This window comes from Tamandua tetradactyla, chromosome 23, assembly GCF_023851605.1.
Source record: "Tamandua tetradactyla isolate mTamTet1 chromosome 23, mTamTet1.pri, whole genome shotgun sequence".
Lineage (NCBI taxonomy): Eukaryota > Metazoa > Chordata > Mammalia > Pilosa > Myrmecophagidae > Tamandua > Tamandua tetradactyla.
Genome location: NC_135349.1, coordinates 19,615,635 through 19,639,272, shown reverse-complemented (window position 1 = coordinate 19,639,272; position 23,638 = coordinate 19,615,635). Strand labels below are relative to the sequence as shown.

Genomic DNA, 23,638 nt, shown 5'->3' with positions numbered 1-23,638 from the left:
AGTGATATTTCTACAGCCTTCAGAGAAGGAAATAGAAAGGATTCTTATTGAAGGCATTTCTTACAATGTATTGTTTAATATGCTGCTTAGAGATAAAGGCCTATGAACACACATCTGCAGAGACCAATCAGGCCTTTTATTAGCTGTTTTTCAAATGCAAACTAAGCTATTTTTTCCCTTATTACAGACAATGTCAAGCTTTTAGTTCACAAGCTGCTGTTTTTCATTCACATGAACAAGAAAGGATTCTGGTGTTTTTTTTAATGTTAACACTGCCAATTTGACTAACAAATTAATTATTTGAATGACAACATCCATAAATTGCATAATATTCATGAAAAGTATTTTTCCTGGTGTATTTTATATACAAATGCCTCCAAATAGATATGTTTAGTAGATTCACAGGCATGACATAGAAGTGCCATGGCATGACACGTTTAAAATAAACCTTGAGTATCTGAATAATGAATGATTTCCATCTTCTCTAGAATTGTTAAGTGTTCTTTTAAGAAAGGAAAAAGAAAATCCCCATTTGGGTATAAGTTAGTAAATAGATACCAGAGCCCTGTCTTGTTTTTCATTCATTACAAAACATTTTAGATGGAATCATTAACATGAAAGGTTTGTACCAAAGTTAATAGCAAAAAATGATGTAGATTGGTAATAAATAACTTTTTTATTGTAGTCTTCAATAAATATATTTAGTGGCTTTTGAACATTATATTTGTACATAATTCTTAAACAAACTTATTATGGAAAATTTAGTGGATGAGAGAACAAATATACACAGGAGCATGAACTTTAGCATGAAAATATTGGGAGGAACTCTTCTTTAAAAATAAACATAGTCTTCCTTTGTTGCAGCTACTTTTAACAAATATTAGGAAGTATGAGAAAATTACTTTTAGGGTGGATGAATTGGGTAGGAAATGTTTCTAAGCTTAGGGAATCAGGTTGTCATTTATAAGTGCATTAGTACAAATTCTTGTTTGATACATTCACAATATGGCTTGGGTTATTTACTGTGAATTAAAGATTTGTTTTTCAGCTGCCTCTGTGTCAGTTGTGGTTGGCAAATGGAAATTCATGAGATAAGTAAGTGGATCTGCCACATAGCTACAAGGAGGAAAAAAATTATCTACACCTAAGCTACCTATTTACCACCTTCTCTTCATTTTAAGAGAGATTTTAGCACAAAACATCTCAGAATTTAACCTTTGGCTTTTTTTATTTTTAAAAGCAGAATAGTAGAACAGATTTTTGAAGGTTGAATTTTGAAAGCATTGTCTATTTAAAGGAATAAGAGACATCCGAGTGATGAGGATTAATTTCATTTCAACCATGTTAATTTGACAGCTTGTGAGGCTGTCTAATAAAAAATGAATATTAAATCTCCTTTTCTTCTCATGAGAGAAGAACTGACCCACTCCTTTGCTGAGCCATAATATTCCAGCAGCTTGCACATGAGCAATAGATAACCACGAAACTTATCATTTCAAGAGCAGATAACATATTGTTAACATTTTTACCTTTTGAATCAATATAAGTATTTCTCAATCATTTTCAGCCTCTCAGACCAAGAGCTATAACTTCTGATGATGAAAAAAGATGTACTTTGCCCAATTCAATAATCCTCCTTAAACCTTAGAAAAGGACTGTGGCACAAATGTAGTCTGCCTAAAGGGAAATTATAAGATTTTGTTTCTAGTTAAAAGAAACACCAAGATTATGAGATTTTTTAAATCTAATGTATATTATTCATTAATAGATATTGGTAGAAATTTATTCTAGTATTTCTTGATTGCATTTTTTTACTTATGTAAATCTATAATAGAAGGACAAGCAAAGAAACATTTCTTACTAACATATAACCCTTAAATACTGAATACTATATTTTAAGTGAGTGAATTTTATTTCATTTTCTTTTAAATAGGGTCATTCCCACATTTCTTGTATGCCAGGAACTATCCGTCATTGGAACTATCCATCTCCCCTTTGCATTGATATGGATACATCTTCTGTAACTGTGTGACTGTGCACACATATTATCAGTAATCTAATGGTGGTGTGCTTGCTCAATTTGGGGCTTTAATATCGTACTTTCAAATTTCTTTTCAACTATGTGCTATGTAATAATATGATAATGCCGTAGAGGTTTAATAAGAACTTAACATATCTTTTCTCAGTGGATGCCATAACTCAGTCTTTTCAGTCAGTATTTTATCAACCTACACAAATTAAATATAAAATTGTTAGTTTAAGACCGTAAACTCAATTTCATTTATATCAGAAGTCCAGGTTATTAATTTATGGGAAAGAATGGATGTAACTGGTCTGAAAGTCTTAGCAATACTCTGTTGGTCTTTATCCTCAAGAAAGCCAAGTTCTAGAAACAAAGTTCAGAAATACAAATAACTGATTTGAAGGTGGAGTGATAGTGTTTCATATCAGAAATAGAAAAGTGACAATGCTTCTGGATATTCCCACCAAACCTGGAGAATCAGACTATCTTTTCAGGGGAAACATTTCTTCAACATTGTATTTGAAGAGGAAGAACTTAAGTCTGAAGCTCCATAAGCTTTTAGCATGGATTAAGTCACTGGAGTTTTAATGACCCCCCAGGGATAACATTTGCCTCATTATAGAGTAAATCCTTGAAGGGTAAAATCTTGCAGTTTCCAGGTTGCTTTGTTCTCCTGTGAACTCTGCATGTTCTCTCCTTTCACTCCGTCCCCAGACTTCACCCTTCACCTATGTGTTGTATATGCCACTCAGAAATATTTGTCTCTAGCCAAGGTGTGACCACAACGATTTCATCAAGGACTGTCCTTATCTGTGCTTGTTGGCCCAGCATGATTGTTGTCATTGTTCCCAATACCTACTATTCTTTTCCTTCCCTTTTTCACATAGATCTCTGTTCATTTTTCAAGAAACCACTTATACTCATCCATGTTCAGTACTGTGTCAAGCCATATTGGAACTTGAAGCAAAAGGGAAAAATAAATATATTGATCTTGTCTTTATTTACTTTTGGATATTTTTTCATCATGGATTTTTGTATTACTTTTGATGTTTCCAAATAGTGCATTAAAATATTATTTACCTTGGAGATGCAAGGGTAGTTCAGTGGTAGAACTCTTGGATACCATGTGGCAGACCAGGGTTTGATTCCCAGCCCATGCACTCCAAAAAATGAAAGAAATATTCAATAAATGTTGCTGTGAAAATGGAATATTCACATGGAAAAGAATGAGATGTGTTCAATACCGCACAACATACAGTATATACATTTATACATACATACATATATATATATAATTTATATTGATTACTGAGATTTGAAGTCATGTCTTTAAATTTTGCACCTGAAGGAAGTGTCTGACTCACCTTGCCTTGTCCAGATTCCCACCTTCAAGTACAACTAGTAATCCCTACCCTGGGCTGCCACCTTTCCATATGACTATTTTTATGTGTAAATTTAATGACATATATATATATATATTTGGGGGGGAGTGCATGGTCCTGGAATTGAACCCAGATCTCCCACATGAAAGGTGAGTATTCTACCACTGGACCCACCATGAACCTGTAATGATATTTATTTAATCTCCTCTTCCACAATGACATTCTTAAGGACATTCGAAGGTGGAGCTATCCCTCATTCTTCTCTGAACTTTTAGAATCCATTAAGTGCTCAATAATATTGTTTAAGAATGACCAGTAAATGAATGACTATCTACAGCATGGGACATTATAGTAGTAATGCTATCATGATGCCTTCTTCATAGTCCCCTCCCAGCTTCCAACACTTGCATATCACTGTGTGTCACACTCAGAATCCCATTCTCCCAGAATGCTAGTCAAAATCATCCCCATGTGGCCAATGGGATTTCAGAAGAAAGTGACCAATGCTATTTAGACAAATGCAAGCAATTTTAAAGGCCATGATGATTCTCAAAATATTCCTCTGTTTGATTTAAATGCTGTTTATGATTCATTTTGGATAGCAGAATGTGTAATGTCTCAACAGGTGAAGCAAGGCAATTCTTCTCTTTTGTGTTTTAGGCTCTTCTGACAGCTTGGTCTCTGCACAGCTCAAACAAATCTCATGTATTCAATGTTTTCCAACAATATACAACTTAACTACCTTAAATGAGAAATATATATAATTGTGTAAGAAGGAAAGTAAAACTAGACTAAACCTGTAAAACAAGTAAAATGAAACGGCAGCTTTTATGATAGTCCCATCCAAGAAATAATACATGTCCATATTATGTTCACTATATCATATTTGCTTTCAAATGAAGAACATACTTTGGTGGCTAATATCTTATTTCTTGAAATTTTTTTCTCAATAAGATGAATATATAAATTCACACATCACCTACAACTTGAAGCTATTTCTATGAAGGTCTAAAATCCTGGGCTTGATATGGAAGGATGAAATACAAGACTGGGTATGGTACCTACTTTAGTGGGCTACCTCCTCTCTCCCTGTTTTTTCCTTAAACTTCAGAATAGAAATATTTTTAATTTTGGAAGGGAATCAATTCATAATATGCACTTAATCAAATAATATGGCTTTGCTGTCACTCTATAATATGTAAGGAAAGATTTTATTTTAAAAGATATATTGCCAAAAGGTAATTATTTTTTTCTATTTAAAACAGCTTGTGTAGTCACAGTTGTTGAAAGCGTTTTAACTTCTGTAGCACCCTGTTGCTCTTAATACCTTAACAAGGTGTACAAAGGTAGAATTATCAGCTTTTCATGGGAAAGCTTACAAATTATCCACAATATATCTAATGTCAGCAGTGGATTAATCCAAACTGAGGAATTTGAGGATTAGAAATCAATAAAGAAATAATATTTTATTTATTTGCCCCTGGAAATCTCTGATCCTATTTTTTTTGTAATAATAAGAATGCTAATGAATACAGTTTATATCCCAAATGCTTCTATAAAAGTTGCTGAGTATTCAGACATTGTTCTTAGAGTTTAATCAATCTTAATTGTCTTGAATATTATAAGTTCAGGTGATTAAGCACTTGACCAAGACCCCCAACAGCAATGTAGTCTATGGTTGTAGATGGACTCTGGAGGCTTCCCTGTCTCATCGCCACACTGTCCACCTTCTACAGCAGGAGAAGACATGTGCCCTTGAGTAAAAATTGTATATATTCTTTAGAAAAAATCATGAATCTGCACAAAATAGCAAATATCACTCCAGTAGAATTTAAGATCCGTAGCCATTTTATAAAAGTAAGCCCCTTGTTCTTTAGAAATACCATATTCACTAATAGCTCTTTTAATATGTTGTTTACCTATAAGGAAAGGCCTAGCATAGAAGGAGATTTTAGCACTGGAGGCAGGAGGACAGTACATAAAATGATACTAGGTAAACACTGATGAAAAGGCTAAAACTGATGGTAGCATTAAACAAATGTAAAACAACCAAGACAAGTCTATTTACAAAGCTTTAAAGTATCACAAAAGAAAAAAGATTGATAGATATCAGATCCTTATCCAATGACTCTTATTTTTTTAAGAGAAGAAAAAGAAAGGCTTATATGTGGCTTTAACTAGGTACTCAAGTGATTCGTTTATTATCATATGTTTGACAGGAAGTGTATCCAACATCTGTGTTCACATATTTATCTGCTGTCACACTAAAATGCATGCTGACTTATATTAAACACAGTCTTTACTATTGGTAATGACTTCTACAGTTCAGGCACTTTACCATGTACTGTGTAAATCCTAAACTGAAGATCCATGTGGATATTTCTGTTTCAGAGATAATTCCCAATTTTTTGGCAAAACTTTTTCTGAAAATATCAAGGGCCTTCTTAAGAAAATCATCTTTAGTTCACATTAGCTTTTCTATTTCTATCATTTACTTGGCATTTTTCACATATACCCTGCTTGTAATTGAGTCTACATATATAAATATATTTTTATTGCAGATTGTAAGAGCCCTAAAGGAAGGAATATTATGTCTGTAGATATTTAGGTATGCTGCTCAGGTGTTTTAAAGAAAGTCAGTAGAATCATGGCTAAAATGAATATTCAAAGTTAGATATCCAAATATTTGGTGTCTCCTACAAAGCAGTCAGATTGAAAGGCCATACTTTAAACCTCAACAAAGTTCATGTTTTTCTAAACTTTTCTGGAATTTTACTCATACTACAGAAATATATTATCATTTAATTTGCTGTTTTGCAGAATGTTTGGGACCCAGCCTGATTCTCTGGCTTGAACAATTGTGATATTCACTAGACATGACTCTGTCAATCTTCTAGATCTTTCCTCATACCAGATTTACATTGATGATTAAAAAAAAAAGGAAAAATGAACAAAGACTTCACTACAGGTTCTGAGGGATTTCTGAAAGAGAGCTTCAAGAATATTTAAATATGTAAATTTACTTATTTCAGTAGTAGTGAGAGCATTGTTAAAATAAGAATAAAGCATTCTGATGTGGCAAGCTGACAAATAGTGGCATTCCTATGGGTATTTAGTTTGAAATATGTGAAACTACCACTTGAAGAGGTCACAAATGGTCAAATACTAGAATTTCATGTGTTCAACCTATAATATTTGACATGTTTGCTACAAAATCAGTCATGTCTCCTTGTAGTTAAATCTCAGATACAGTAAAATAAAACAGAATAACCAAGATAAGGCCAGAATATGAATTTATGGTCACTCTCAGCAACACAGCATCAGGTTTCCTGAGAAGGTGGTTCGAGTTAGTTGAATCCCAAAGTTGAATAGGAATCTGAAGGTAATATATGCTGATTAAAACTTGGATTTTGGAATCAGATAGACCCAGAATAGTATTCTAGATATGCTGTTTACTGGGCACATAGACTTAGGCAAATTTCTTAATCTGTTTAAGGCTTAATTTCTTTATCTGTAAAATGAGTACAATAAATATCAAAATTTTTAGGGCTGCTATGAGAATTGAAATAAATATATTTATAACTATGTGCTATATTTATGTTGTGCATAGTTAACAAATAAATACTGTATAAGTTATATTGCACATCCATTGATACCTGATGAAAATGTAAACATTAATTTGATTAACTTTTACTGAGAGCCTCTATATACCAAACAAGCGATCATAGAAGAGATCCTAGAGTTTGTTATGGGCTATTTCATATTCTATTCATTCTGCTATTTCAAATTCTTCCCTCTAGCTGCTCCAGAAAACTGGAGGCTAGAAGGAATATTGTTATAGTGATTCAGCAGTTATACTCATTTGTTAAACCCTATCTTCTCTGTTATACCCCCTCCTTCTCCTCCAATCCCTCTCCCAATCTATCAGGATCTTTAGGCAGTGCCCATTCTGACTTTTACATGTTGAGAAGGGGTGTCAACACTAAAGGGAAAAGGCATGCAATCTTGAACAGGCTGGTTGTTCTGTTTTTCAGGATATATCTGATGTAGGAACCTTCTGAGAATTAGAGATTCCAGGAAAGCAAACTTAGTGCATGAAACCTTTATAGAGTCTTAGTTCAAGCCCTAGGAATTGGGGTTTAGCAAATCATGGCAATCAGCACTATCTAACTGAAGCTTTCAAAAGAGTAGCTTCCAGGATAATCTCTTGACTCTATTTGATCTCCTTGGCCACAGATGCCTTATTGTATTACACTTCTTTTCCCTCTTTTGGTCTGGAAGGCATCAATCCTATAGCACCAGGGCCAGAATCATCCCTGGAAGTTTGTCTCCATGTTGTCAGGGAGATTTTCACTGCTGAATGTCCCATGTAGGGGGGAGGGTAATGATTTTCTTTGCATAGTTGGGCTTAGAGTGAAAGAGGGGCCCCATCAGAGCAGCAAAAGACGTTTCCTAGAAGCAACTTTTAACCCTCTTTATAGGTAGTCTTATCTTCTCTCCTACAGAAATAAGTTTCATAATGACAAACCTCAAAGTCCAAAGCTTGGACTATTTTCTTGGGAGTCCCCAGTGGTTGAGAGGGTATTAGGAGTTTCCCAGATGGGAAAATGTAATAGTTACATATATATACATTTCCCCCCTCTTTGGACCCACAAGGAACTCTACCAATACTTCTTAATTATCAGCCCACCATAGTCTGAGATATATCATGGCATTACATTAAGCTATACAGAATTACAAGTTCTCATTCCCTTTCTGGACTCCAGGAGCTTGGTTTTAAATGAGCTATCCAGACAGGTTGATTTAGATTATGTGTTACTGAAAACTTAGGTCCTAGACATTATCAGCCTCTCTGCCTTTGGTCTCATATAGTAGGTGAAGGTCTAAGGTACATACATCATCATCTTTTACCCTATATTCTGATTTACTTTAGACCTAGCCAGATTTAGTGCCATTTTTAACTATAATTGAGGCCTGATCTCCTTTTCAGTTACTTTAACTGTTATTTAAATTGTTATATCGCTATGTTTACTTACAGGGCTGTAGCACTACATTTCTGGGACTTAGGTGCCACAGTTATTCAAAATTCCAGGGAAATATCAATTGATACATATATAGCTCAGTGTCTCAGAATCTAGAAATATATTTACAACTAAGTGTGGCTTGCTGTAAGGGCTTAAAATCTTGGCTCCTATTTTCTTACAAATATTTTCTGAAGGAGAATTTTGCATATCAGTTCTTCTGTTTCTGGTTTATTTTACATAACACATTGTCCCCATGGTTTATTCAGTTCATCACATGCCTCTCAACATCTTTCCCTTTATGCAGCCACACCATATTCCATCAAATAATTATATCACAGCTTACCATTCTTCTTATCAGTCATTGTACCCTTTAGCTCCCTCAATCTATTGGGGATTATGAATAATGTCCAAAATAAACAAACCATGTCTTACAGTATCCTCACTTGGTTGTACAATCAGCAGCACTCTAAATCTTAAACAATTTTCCTTGGTTCATAGCAACAAAGAACTGACAAACACAGTGTCACCAATTATCAAATCAAAATTACCCCTTATCATGTCCCTCCCACACAACCCCTGGCATTGTACTGCTGATGTCTTTCTGTTAACTACTGGCCATAGCATGCAGTTTTAGTTTTCCCCCATACTGCTCTACTATTGACTCCTTGTTCACTATCGAACCTTTGAAATAGTTCATGCAAGAACTTATTTATAGCTGTAGATTTAATCATAAGATGCATGACACTATCCATCCCCTTTCAATCATATTCACCTTCAATATGGTTATGTTACTTATAACCCTGCTAATTAGTTACCCTCACTTCTATCTGTTCCCTTGCATTTAGCAGAACAGGATAAATTTTGAAAATGTTCTTTATTTTTAAGCAGTTCATAGTCAAGAGGGAAAATCCCATAGATAACTAAAGTAAAATATGTTGGATTATATGCTGTAGTTAGAAGTAAAATTCAATTCTGAAGATTTGCTTTTACTTAGCTTAGTAGAGTTGTTTGAATTGAATAGTCTTGGGAGAAAAGGATAGTGCCATGGAACTGACAGCCATTTTCCATTTACCAGCAACATGTGGAGGAACACTGAGCAGCCTGGGGTGCATGATCTTGAGTCCAGGATTTCCAGGCAGTTACCCCAACAACTTAGACTGCACTTGGAAGATCTCATTGCCCGTTGGCTATGGTAAGTGAAATCAGTTTGAATTCTTAAAAATTCAACTTTCAATTTCTATCTTGCAAATAATTATGCTGAATAAAAATTATACCTTAATCTGTTTATCCAACTGTTCCTTTAATTGAAAATGGCTTATAACTTTAAATAAAGCTTCGGTGGAACAACTTTTGAAACAGAAAGTTATTTGAAAAATCAGTCCAACCATGCAGCTCTTTTTGGGGGAAATTAAATTAGCTGCCTTATGGTATAGTATGCAGATGAAGTGTAAAATGTAGCATCCCTAATTCAGTTGTCTCTCTCTTCATTTATAATACCTCCTTTTCAAATCTACCTCTGGTATTCAATAATAGCTATTATTTCATTTGAAGATTTTTCAGGTTTTTTAAGGTTTTGACATAAGTTGAATATGTCATATGATTTGAAAACAGTATTGTTTTATAAATATTTTATGAACTTTCAGATCATCAATCTTAAATAATTCATAATCATCAATGCTATGCACACTAAACCCCATTTTGACCTGTTTTCAGAGGTGTAGTCTTTGTGAAATTTTGAATAGCCATGTGATTTTGATTATTTTTTATCTTAAATAAATCTTTTATCTTAAAAAAATCTCATGGAGCTGTTTGGAGGATTAAGCGATACAAATGCTTGACATAGAGAAAGCATGATTTAAGTGTTAACTGCTTTAGTAGTTAAATCAAATTCTCTTATATTTTTAGACTGTTTTCTTTCCTTTTCACGAACTTGGGCAGTGTTCTGTGTTGTTTGGCATGAGCTCGATTGGCTCACAATTTCTGTCTCTGTTTTCTTGAGAATGCCTAAAGGCACAGTTAGCAGAGTGCTACTATGTTTTTTATGCTTTCATTACCTTTTATACTTAAAAATCACTGATTAATATTGCACATCACACTGTACAAAATTATCATGGCTTTTGACCATCTACACAGGCATGGGCTATCCGAATGTTTCTTTCAAAATTTTTGTCATTAAATTGCATATTGCATATAATTTTACATGAAGAAAATGTGTAATACAGTGATTATTAGTCAGATGTTCTAACAACTAAAAATGAGGGTTTAATGTTCAAGTCATGGTCACATGTTCAAAGTTTCATCAAAGCACAGATGCAAAATACTTTGTGCAGATGAGTCCTTACCAACACAATTTTCAATGTAGCTGTAATTGGATGAAAGTGTGCTGAGTAAATTCCACCAAAAGATAGGTATTCAGATTAGTTTCTCTGCTGTAATAACATTTTTAAAAATATTCAGTGAGATAATAAAAGAGTAACTAGGTTATTACTATTTTAATCCCTTCATTTTGACATAATGATGTCAAATTAGACATAATTTACTGAAAATTATATGGCTAAATAAATCTACCTTAAATCAGATTAAAGCTGAGCTTTGTTCTATTTCCAGATATGTATTAGGTTGGTTGACATTTGGTTGGATACTTTATCCTACTTAAAATGCTAATTCTGTTCATAATATTGCATTTGTCATAATTTCATTTCCACTTCAAGTTTAATTTTTTTTTTTACATGGGCAGGCACCGGGAATGGAACCTGGGTCCTCTGGCATGGCAGGTGAGCATTCTTGCCTGCTGAGTCACCATGGCCTACCCCTCAAGTTTAATTTTGAAACAGCAAAAGACCACTTTCATTATTTCCTATACTTTTGAGACACTGACCATCTTTAATAGTTTATCCCTTGGTCTACTTCCTGTCTTTCATTTCTTTCTTTATTGTGTCATTCCAGGAATTTGCAAAACTCTCATGATAAATACATCTTAAGTCTGCAAATCCATATCTACAGTTAGCATAATTTAAGTCATTTCCCTACTATTTGATTTTCTACCTAATAGTGAATAAAAAACCTCTAAATGTCCAATCTTGCCCTAGTTTTTCGTTCTGTCTGTTTTAGTTTGCTAGCTACCAGAAAACAATATACCAGAAACAGAATGGCTTTTAAAAAGGGGAATTTAGTAAGTTACAAAGTAAGTTTTTAGTCCATGGAAATGTCAAAATTAAAGCAAGTCTATAGAAATGTCCAATCTAAGGCATCCAGGGAAAAATACCTTGACTCAAGAAGGTCAATGAAGTTCAGGGTTTCTCTCTCAAGTGAGAAGGCACATGGCAAGCACAGCCAGTGTTCCTCTCTTGGCTGGAAGGGCACATGGCAAACACTGCATCATCTGCTAACTTTCTCTCCTGGCTTCTTCTTTCATGAAGCTCCCCATGAGGCATTTTCCTTCTTCACCTCCAAAGGTTACTGACTGGTGGACTCTCTGCTTCTTGTGGCTATGTCATTCTCTGCTGTCTCAGATCTCTACTTTCTCCAAAATGTTTCCTCTTTTAAAGGATTCCAGTAAACTAAGACTCACCTGAATGGGTGGAGACACATCTCCATCTAGTCCAGTTTAACAACCTCTCTTGACTGAGTCACATCTCCAGGGAGATGATCTAGTTACAGTTTCAAATATACAGTACTGAATAAGAATTAGAAGAATTGGCTGCCTATACAAAATGGGATTAGGATTAAAACATAACTTTTCTAGGGTACATACCTTCTTTCAAGCCAGTACACTGTCTGATACTTTTTGGACCTAAATAGCAATGCCAGTAATTCAACAAGTTGTTTTTGATGGTTCTTGTTGGAGCTTTCACATTCCACCCAGTAGGGATGGAGGAGACTGGATATTTATTAAACTTTTAATATATCTTGGGTTCCATGTCCTTAAAGTAATTACCATTAACAAAAGGGATTCTTGTGCAGCCTGTTCTCTAGTGACAAAATACTTTTTTTTATCCAATGTATGGGATATGCTAGAAAAGGAAACTGTGTTCTTAATTTATGAAGGGGTGAGGAAACAAGTCAAATACAGATATGTAAGCTACTAAGTGGTCAACAACCTATCAGGGCAGAATAGAGGCTGATATTTTAGGGCTGAAGGACTTAGAAGAGCTATTGCTATTACCTACCTACTTGTCCTTTTCATTTCCTTTTCACAAAAATATTTGCTAACCTTGAGGAAAAAAAAATTATGTGTTCATTGACAGATGTTCAGCAAATATCAATAATTGAAATTTGCTAGTGTTTAAAGAAATGTTTTAAAATAAATTTTAAAGAGTTATTCCGATATTAAAATAAAAATTATATGTTACATATGACATTAAAATGGCCAGGAAGACTGTAGACTGAGTTATTATTTACCTGACAGCTGGGGTACCACTAATAAACAGGCATGGACATTGTAATTATAAATTCAATTACATATTCTGTTCTAGTTTGCTAGCTGCCAGAGTGCAATATACCTGAAATGGAATGGCTTTTAAAAGGGGGAATTTAATGAGTTGCTAGTTTACAGTTCTAAGGCTGAGAAAATGTCCCAATTAAAACAAGTCTATAGAAATGTCCAATCAAAGGCATCCAGGGAAAGATACCTTGGTTCAAGAAGGCCAATGAAGTTCAGGGTTTCTCTCTCAAGTGAGAAGGCACATGGTGAACACAGTCAGGACTTCTCTCTTGGCTGGAAGGGCACATGGCGAATACAGTGTCATCTGCTAGTTTTCTCTCCTGGTTTCTGGTTTCATGAAGCTCCCCAGGAGGCGTCTTCCTTCTTCATCTCCAAAGGTCGCTTGCTGGTGGACTCGGCTTCGTAGTATTGCTCTCTCTGAATCTCTCATTCTCCAAAATATTTCCTCTTTTATAGGACTCCAATAAACCAATCAAGACCCATGCAAATGGGTGGAGACATGTCATCTCTTAATCCAGTTTAACGACCACCCTTGACTAAATCACATCATCCAGGGAGATGATCTCATTACAGTTTCAAACATACAGTATTGAATAGAGATTATTCTACCTTTAAGAAATGGGATTTATATTAAAACATGGCTTTTCTTAGGGGGCATACTTCCTTTCAAACCAGCACATATACTAAAATAATTTTGACTGATATATTGAAGAATACTTTCTTCTGCTTTTTGCCTCCTCAGCTTCTCCCTGAAGCATCTCACATTTCTACTTCCTTTTATTTATCCTCTTCCAACCTAGATTAAACAACTGTAATACAAACCTATTTTCTCTGAAAAAGATTAATATGTGTTTATCATAAGATTACCAGCTCTTGTATGGTAAATTTGGATGCTTAGCCAGAAAATGTGAGCACTTTGTAAGTCAGAGTTGTGTTTAAATTCTACCTCTGTCCCTTCCAGTGTCACTTGGAAAATATTTCCTAATATTTCTGAGCACTAGTTTGCCCACCTGTGAAATAATAATAATAATAATAATAATAATAATAATAATGATGATGATGATGATGATGATTGTCTTGCTGGGTAAATGGATGAGGAAAAAATAGTTCACAGCTTCATCTTCAAGGATGTGACTTGACTGCCTTCGTTTCCAAGGCTGGCCATGAAGTAGCATAAACTGGATGGCTGAAAACAGCAGAAATATATTGTCTCACAGTTCTAGAGGCTAGAAGTCTGAAATAACATACTGGAATGGCCATGCTCCCTATAAGAAGTCTGTACAGAAGAATCTGTTCCATGTTTCTTTCCTTCTTCTGGTGGTGGCAGGTTATTCTTGGAGTTCTTTGGTTTGTAGTATGAAAAGTCTTTGCCCTAGTGTCACATGGATTTTTTTTTCTCTGAGTCTGTGCCAACTCTCTCCTTTTGATGACCACAAATATGTTGGAATAAGGGTCACCTCACCTAACGCCATCTGTAACAACCTTATTTACAAATAAATTCACATTCTGAAGTCCTGGAGACTAGGACTTCAATGTATGTTTTTGGAGGGTGTGACTCTCCCCATAACATTAGCCTTAGTATATGCTCAATCAGAAAGGACCATTATTTACTCAAATGGTCCTCCTCACAAAGATTTCTCCATATTAATGAAATTGTTTTTTGTGGATGACTTTCAATTTTATATAATACTTTTAGTTTATTTTCTGTATAACTCTTTTTTTTTTCACGTTTCTTTGGCTTTATTATTGAACTTTTCCAGCAATAGTTTTTATCATATTTTACAAAAACATTAGGATTTAAGAGATGTGAAGTCGAAGAAGATAGAAGCAAATTACAACGACACACTTATCCTGCCACACAGCTTGGGCAATGCGGTCTATACTATGGGCCAGGCAGAACTGATGCCCTGTCTGCTTTTGCAGCTGTGCAGCTGTTGGAAGTTACAGAAATTGTTCTGCTAAAACACGTGGATTCCCTATTAGATACACGAGAAGATGCCAAACAATACTGGGTGATTTGAATTTGGAGACATGAAAGCCTCTCTGTTGGCCCGTGGAGAGGGAATTCTCCATGTCACCTACTAGGAAGTGGAAGAACACGTTTGGGTTCTGTTCTAAGACCAAGGCCTGACATAACATCATAACATTCAACCTCCTAGTTTGAGGAATGCTTGTTTCTCTACCACCAGCAAACCTGTGCAGTGTGCAGGAAAGAACATTTCATTGTGACTCAGATGACATGAGCACTGGGTTTTGTTCTAACAACTCAGTTTAGCATTATGGACCTTCAGTAACTATAATGCTGAGAGTTTCACTGGATCACTGTTTCCCTAACTGGTGTTCCATGACAATGCTCTGAGAGATGTTAGGGGACCTACAAAAACACACATGCCACCCCCTCCACCACCCACAAACTCTATTGTGCTTAAAAAACACTAGAGAAAGCATACTTATATCTCTCTCTCATTAGTCTCTCAGTTTCTCTTAGTTTCCAAAAGCTATGACAACTGCTAGATGGAAAAAAAAACAATGATGTCATAAACACCTAGATCCCAAACGTACTTGAAGAATATTTTCTCTTCATAACCTACGTCTTAGTAGCTGTCAAGCAGCATTGCCTGAGTATGTTTGGAATGCACTGAGCAAGCAAGATTTCTGACTTCCTTCAAGAGCAGAAGGCTTTAATACTCTCTAGAATCTCAGTTCTGAGAGGAAAAAGGGGAATTGTCCTAAGCTTGCAAGGTCCCAGTTGCTTTCAAGTGGAGGCGCTCCTCCCATAGCACATAATGAATCCCTTCTTCCTGTTCCAGAGTAAAGCACACTGAACCTCCCAGCCTTGGAAGTCTATACAATTAGAATGACAGCTAGAGCAGCTGTGCAATTATTTCTACCCTAAGCGCTGTGCAAAGGAACTGAATACTCTTCTTTACCATCCCTCCTGCTAGAGAATGAGACAAGGACATGGGGCGTCCTGCATTTGCCAACTACCCAACATCCTGGGAATAAAGAACACTAAAACCTGAGGATGCTCAGAGGAACTAGAGCTAATTTTCAGGTGGCCAGAGAAGTTTCTGTTCTTTGATAGATATACTGTCACATTTTATTTATAGGGAACGCACACAGTGACAGTTTTGTGCTAAGTGCTACATTATAAAGAACTCACTACTTTTCAGTCTTGGGCTAAGTGCTAAAGTGTAAGAACTCACTATGTGTGAGTCTTGTGCTAAGTGGTAAAATATAAAGAGCTCGCCATGTGTAAGTTTTCTGCAAAGTGGTAAAATATAAAGAACTGACTGTCTCAATCTTATGCTAAGTGCTCATGTATAAAGAACTCACTATGTGTCAGTGGTGTGCTAAGTTTTAAAGTATAAAGGACTCACTATGTGTCAGTCTGGTGCTTGGTAATAAAGTACAAAACACTCACTGTATGTCAGTATTGTGCTAAGTGTTAAAGTATAAAGAAATCACTGTCAAAAGTCCTAAAGCATAAAGAACTTACCATGGGTCAGGTTTGTGCCAAGTATGAAAGAAAGAATGCTGAACAAGAAGATAACTTATTTTCTCTTTTGTCAAGCATGGCCCTTGCCTCTTTCAAGGTTTCTCTTAATCACAGGTCCCTATCTTTGGTGTTGATGATTTTTTTATTCATTCATCATCTTAGGGTTAAACTCCACTTGGTGTCTTCTTTAGATTGGGGCCACTGGACAAGATTCCCTCCCCCTAGGGACTTTCTGTATCTCAGAAGGTTTGAGTGCTGCTAAACTTTATCCCACACATGCTATGATAAAAGGCTGCTTGCCTGAGCATATTCTCTGGTGTTTAAAAGGTGGACATTATGACCGAAACTTTTACTGCATTTCTGACTTTGAAAGGATGTCTCTCCTGGGTGAATTTCTATGATGAATTTATAGATTCATGAATTTATAGACAGTTTATGCTAAGAGTGGAACTTTTCCCACACCAAAAACATCTGTATTGTTTATCATATTAGTGATATGCGTGGGTTTTCTCTTCAGTGTGAATACGCTGGTGCTTAATGAGGGCAGATCTAATCCTGAAGTTTTCCCTACATTCCTAGGTATTTAAAACATTTCTCTCCCATAAAACTGCTCTTGTGATGGCCATAAGATTCTGAAGCTCTCATTTATAAACTCATTCATTCTTTTGTCATTTGGCACATCTTGATGGGGTTTTACAACACTCCGTGCGTACTCCTTTGACTCTTCTTTTTCGGGGAGCATTTACTCTGGCCTGCACAGATACTACTTTGTCACGTGGTGCTTGTAATTCTAATGCTGGCACATCATTCCCAGTGTCACTTCTAAGTTTTAACCCTAGAGAGGCGATGGTCTCACGGACTTCTCGCATGACACCAATGTAGAGAACCTTCTGAGCGGGGTTCAGTATCTTCCACTCTTCCCGGGTGAAATATATGGCCACATCTTCAAATGTCAATGATTTCTCAGGCAAGGTGGAATGCGATTCCATCTTCAACTGGTTGGTGCTCCTCTGTTCAGAAAGGGCCAGGATCAGTTGAGAAAGCCCTCTTTCTCCTGCAGGTTCTGTTTCTTTGTGAGGATTTGGGTCCAGATTTTCTGGCGGTAGTCTGTATATATTCCAAATTTCTTCATCCTTTCTTGGGTCGAGATTAAAGGAACTGATTCGTTGTTGGGTCCTTGGTGGCAGCTGCTGCCTTCCGTCTGCTCATGGAGTCTCAGTGCAGCAGATGAGGAACCACCCTGAGGCTCCTTCACCTCCTTCGGAAAGGGTCTCCAGGCCCTCCTACAGCTAGAGGAGGCCTGGACACTGCTCTTTCCGTAGAAGACTGCGAGAATAGCGACACTAGGGTTGCAGGCTCCTAGCCCGGCCCTGAAACCTACAGTGCGTCCATGCTGTCCTGGCCAGGTGAAGAGCAGCGACCGGAGGCGTGAAGTTCCAGCATTCTCCTGGGCCAGTGCCAGTCTCCGGATCTGTATAACTCTTTACTTGAGCTTTTACTTCATTTTTTTTTTACCAAATTCTGTTTTTTGATAACTGTTTTCTTCCTTACCCATGTAGATTTGTCTCCTTGAAAGTTTCCCTGTATTTACATATAACTTGGATAACCCAAATAAGTATGATCCTTAATTTTCCCAACCTAAGAAATAATTATCAAATGTATTACATGAGATGTAAAAGTAAAGCTATTCTCATCCATTAAAAACAGTAGAAAAACAATACAAAATAGAACTTTTTTCATATATTGGATGGTTAATTTATAATAGCTTTGGTGTTCTTTGTTTAGACTTTCTTACCCAAATTAATTGCATGGACTTATGCAAAGACTCGTGCCTTTGGAGTTGTATATAAACTATTGAAATGTGTTAAAATATTTTAGACACTGTTTGCTAGCTGCCAGAATGCAATATACCAGAAATGGAATGGCTTTTAAAAAGGGGAATTAAAAAAGTTATGAGTTTGCAGTTCTAAGGCCATGAAAATATCCCAATTAAAGCAAGTCTATAGAAATGCCTGATCTAAGGCATCCACGGAAAGATACCTTGATTCAAGAAGGCTGATGAAGTTCAGGGTTTCTCCTTCAAGTGGAAAGGCACAAGGCAAACATTGCATATGCTAGCTTCCTCTCCAAGCCTGTTTCATGAAGTTCCCCCAGGGGCATTCTCCTTCATCTCCAAAGGTCACTGGCTGATGGACTCTGTCCCTCCCAGAATCTTGTGGCTTTCTGTCATTATTTTGTTGTTATTCTCTGCTCTCTCAGAATATCAAGGCTTTTCCCAAAATGCTTCCTCTTTTTAAGAATTCCAATAAAGTAATCATAAGACCCACCAGAAATGGGTGGAGACACATCTCCACCTAATCATTTAATACCCACACTTGATTGAGTCACATCTCCATGGAGATAATCTAGTTAAAGTATCCAACATAAAGTACTGAATAGGAATTAGAAGAAATGTCTGTCTTTAGAAAATGGGATTAGGATTAAAACATGTCTTTTCTAGGGTACATAAATCCTTTCAAACCAGCATAGACACCATAGTCAAATACATTTTCGAAAATGTCACAATACCATAACAAAGAACTCTAAAATACTTTGATTTTCTTCTAAATTTCCTACTGTAGCTTATCTACTATGCAGATCAATATGATACCATAGAAAATAGATCATTTGTACTGTCTTTAAGTATGGTGAATTATGCCAAGCTGTTAAATTGTAGAGGTATGGTGTTGTTTTATTATTTTTTAAATCAGTTTGACCTTCATACAAATATCAATGATTTGCTTTGCATATAAAACACAGTTGCAAATATTCACTTGCTAAACTAATAAATATTTTGCACAATGTTTGATCATTCAGTTGCTGTAAAAGACTTTAAGTAAAAGACACTTAAAGTTTGTTGCAACTTTTAGACCTATATGAGCTTCTTCATTAATAAAGATGTGTATTAACTCATGGATGCCATGACCCACAATTACATTCATGTGTGTATGCTTCGAATAATTACAAAGTAGCTGTTCAGAATCATTGGCATATATGCACCAATCACCATTCTAATAATTATACCTGCTTATGATGCAGTATGAATATTATTCATGTTTCACAAAACATTGACTTACGGATGTTAATTATACTGACAAAAGTCACACAACCAGCAGTGGCATAAGTAACTGAACCAAGGTTTGTTGTATTCAAAAATATGTGCTCTCTTTCATTACAATGTTCAGTCTCATATAGAGCTATTATTTTGGAATACTGATAACATTTGAATCACCTTTGATAAACACTGATTTTATACATTTCAATGTTAACTTTCATTAATTTTGCATATTTTTCTTAGGTGCCCATATTCAATTCCTGAATTTTTCTACTGAAGCTAATCATGATTACCTTGAAATTCAAAATGGACCTTATCACACCAGCCCTATGATTGGGCAGTTTAGTGGCACTGACTTGCCTTCAGCACTGCTGAGTACAATGCATGAAGCACTCATCCACTTTTATGGTGATCATTCGCAGAACCGGCAAGGGTTTAAACTTGCTTATCAAGATAAGGACTCAGATATGTACATGTGTTTTGATGTTTAAATGGTATGTTCCATAATTGGTTAAAAACATACAACTGAAATAATTTCTAATGAAATGCTACTGTCTGATTAACAGGGGAGCCATTGACCTTCTTGCACTGGGCAGACAGTAAGAACAGAGACCCCAAATCGGCTGCAGTTATTTGTAACTCCATCCACATTCTCTTCCCTCTTCTCATACTCCCTCAAATGGCCATTGTCACATACCTTTCAGTCAACAGATTTTACTGTGTCCTTTCTTAGCCACTTGTACTTCAGTCTTATCCCTCCAGGATTACTGTATAGGGAGTCAATTCATGGTGAATTTGGGTCTGGCATTGTCTTTCATGTCATTATGCCTTGCCATAGCTCAAGTTAATGGCTTATATATATGAAGTAATGTTCAAATTATGTTAGGAAAATAATCTCAGTGATGGAGCTGTATCTTTTAAAGTTAATATAAATGCAAAATCATTAAATTTCTTCAATCAACATTACAAAAGAATTCAGACATAGGAAAAGCTCAAAAATTTCATTTTGTTCAAAATAATTTAGCTGACTGTTTCTTGAGTATTGTTAAGTCAAATGAAGTTGAATCTAGTGGCTTTAATTTTTTTAACTTTTCTAAAGCACTTGCTTTCCTTGATTTTATAGACTGACTTTGGAAACAGAGTTTTCATATTTTATGACTGAGAGGATAGTATCTTGTGTTGAACCATTGGACATTGTTACTTAAATTGGTACCTACATATATAACATATATTTTCAACAACTTGGGCCTCTTAAAGTAGAAATCCAGGTAGGAGGAAAAAGGAAATGGAAAAAATGGCTAGACCGGTGAGGAATTTATCACAAAACTCTTCCAGAATTTCTCTATCTAAACACTTTGACTTTCATTGTCTTCCATCTCAACTTTCCCCTTCTTTTTCAGGAAACACTGTCATTTCCTATTTGAAAGGCATACAAGAACACACATACAAACAGGTAAAGAACATCAAAGAGGAAGAGATTTCCCACAACAAATCTTTGGATCTACTTACATGTGTACCTATTTTCTGTTCTTTGTCTCTCGTTCAAATGGAAGAGAATTTCTTCCTACCTAAAGCCAATCCATTCTGTGTTCTGCACTCTAGGTTCCTTGCCTATCTACTCTTTCAGAGGAATTAAGCTAGGGATTATCTTCTCTTAAATCCATTTTCAACTGCTACTTCTCTATTAGGTCTTTCCTAATAGCATTTCAAATAGATTCAGATATTTCTCATATACACACTCATGCTCATATATACGTATACATGTACCTTTGACCCCATGTCTTCCTCCAGTGTCTGCTCTCTAAGAAAAATTTTCAGAAGTATTATCTCCATTAATTTTCTCAACTTCCACACTCTTTCTTCTTTACTCATTTTTACCTGTCTTAAAACAACTTTCTACTTACATGCTCTTCCATCTCAAGAGTTGCTCATGTCATCAAGTCCACTGGGAATTTTTCATTTCTCATGTTTCTTGGAAGCATTAGACATTATTAACCACTTTTGGTTTAACAGCCTTTCTGCACTGGTTTTGATGAGAATATAGTTTCTTGGCTTTTCTGCTCTCAAAAATATTTTCTTCTGACAACTTAAATTTAGAGAGCTCAGTAGGAGTTCCTGATTTTTTCATCATATGCTTTCTCTGAGTATCACCAATGCTCATGGATCCAAAGACTATTGTAGTAATAAGTAATGGTTAATTCTTACATTTACATTACCAATTGAGGTATTTATTTGAGTTCCAGTACCAGATGTCTAACTTACTTCTCCACATCTCCATTTGGTGTCACCCAGGCCCCCTTCTACCAGTTATCTGTGACTAAAATTGAGCTCACAATTTTCCTTCCCAAATATGCTCACCCTCCAGTGTTCTCCATCCTAATAAGTGAATGATACATGTTTTATCCAGCTGTTTCAGCTTTAAAGCTGATGCTATTCTTGGTTCCTTTCTCTTGTTCAATATTAAACCAATCACAAAGTCCTTTTGTCCACCTGTAATATACTCATGGAATCCGTCTCATTTTTTCCATCTCCATTACCACAAATAAGCTTAACCATCCTCATATTTTTCCTAGAAAATTCCTCAACTCCTGAAGGTCTTACCACATTTATTCTTGCTACTTCCTGCATCTTTCTCAAAGGAAAATGTGACTTGCCCTTTTCTTAATTAAAGCTTTTTCCATGCTTCCCTATATTCTTAGACTACAGTTCAAAATCTATAATGGACTTAGACCTTCAGTCATTTCTTTCTCTACCCTTAATCTCATTCACTGCAGTCCAACAATATGGCCTTTTTAATAATGTGTTTTCCTGGGGCCATGATGCTTTCTAATTCTGGGCTTTATACATGTAATCCTATCAAGCTAGAATGTTCTTCATCCCCATCCCCACTTTCCATCAATTAGTCATTTAGGACTCACTTTGTGCATAATATCCTAAAGGAGACATTTTCTGATCACCCAGAATAGGTAAAATCTCCCATTATAAGCTTCATCACCTTGCATTTCTCTGTGTGTTAGTCACTAGTGCTGATCTCCAAATATATCCTATTCTCTGCCTTCTGGAGATGGGATAGGGACACACTGCCTTACCCCTTTAAGATTAAGAGTGGTGGTGTTGCTTGTTTTAGGCGATGAAATTTGAGTGAATGCTATATGAGATGGAAGCTGGAAGAGCCAGCATGTGGTTCACTTTTTTCTCCTTGTCTTCTTACATGGAGTTCGACAGTGACCAGGATAATGGCTGCTAACTTTGGATCTCTTGCTACCTGCATGAGTAGAGCCCTCCTGCCATTGCAAGCAAAAGGAAGAAGTAATCTTTCTTATTTTACATCTTTGAGATTTGTGATAATTTTCACTACTGTGGTATATGGACAGATATACTTTGAAAGCATTAAAATAAATGTAATGTACACTTATATTTTCAAAGAAAGTCTGATCAGAAAGAATACACCTCATGAGGATAGAAATCAATTCTATTTTTATCTCTGCTCTATGCTCAGTGTGAAGAACAGTCCCTAACTCATAATAGGTCCCCAGTGTATAACTGTGTCCTCCGTACTTGATGCTCTATTACCCCAGGTGCCAGGGGATGTTATACTGTGCTTTATATGCATTTCAGGGAAGAAGTTATACAAGGCTTACCTTAGATTAAGTTGTATGCTCTGTATTTTTCTCTAAGTTGAATATAATTTAGTCTCTACCCATCACCTGATATTGCTAGCCGATATACTATCAAGTCAGATACTGGCACAGTTACCACATGTCCTGTCTTGGTAATGTTTTGTTTTTTAATAACCTTCTTTATGGAATTCTTCCTTAAGCCAAATGCATGACAGTTTAGCAAAGATAGTGGAACTCCAATGCCAACCAGTAACTACTTGGGCACTGGCTGTTCTTTTCATCTATGCAAATAACTCTGGGTGTACCTTAAGTATAACTACCAATATTGAAATATTATCTAGACAAGCATTCTATGTGTTTTATTTTCATTCTTTCTCTTCCATTCACCCCTCAAATCTTAAAGGGAGAAAATTAAAGAATCAAAATTAAGTCTCTGTTCATTTTGAATTATATAAATATACTCATGCAATTGGTGATAAGTAAAATGATGGAAATACACAATCTTTATCAAATTCTTGGATGAACCTGGATTCCATAAATAAGTACCATTGA

General features: G+C 35.7%; 1 protein-coding gene across 20 annotated transcripts in view; it reads left to right on the top strand.

Moving 5' to 3' along the window:
- The window catches only part of LOC143667177 (CUB and sushi domain-containing protein 1-like), a 315,312-nt gene that overhangs the window by 199,575 nt on the left and 92,099 nt on the right, over positions 1-23,638 (top strand). For 9 of the 20 annotated variants that reach the window (XM_077141077.1, XM_077141088.1, XM_077141080.1 and 6 more), the window contains one exon: positions 9,505-9,621. The exons of 1 other annotated variant lie outside the window; for it this stretch is intronic. In XM_077141077.1, the coding sequence (XP_076997192.1) occupies positions 9,505-9,621 (117 nt within the window). Of the gene's footprint in view, positions 1-6,225; positions 6,950-9,504; positions 9,622-11,166; positions 11,321-19,709; positions 20,267-23,638 lie in introns of those variants that run through there. 10 more of the 20 variants (XM_077141074.1, XM_077141073.1, XM_077141072.1 and 7 more) reach the window with 4 other exon arrangements.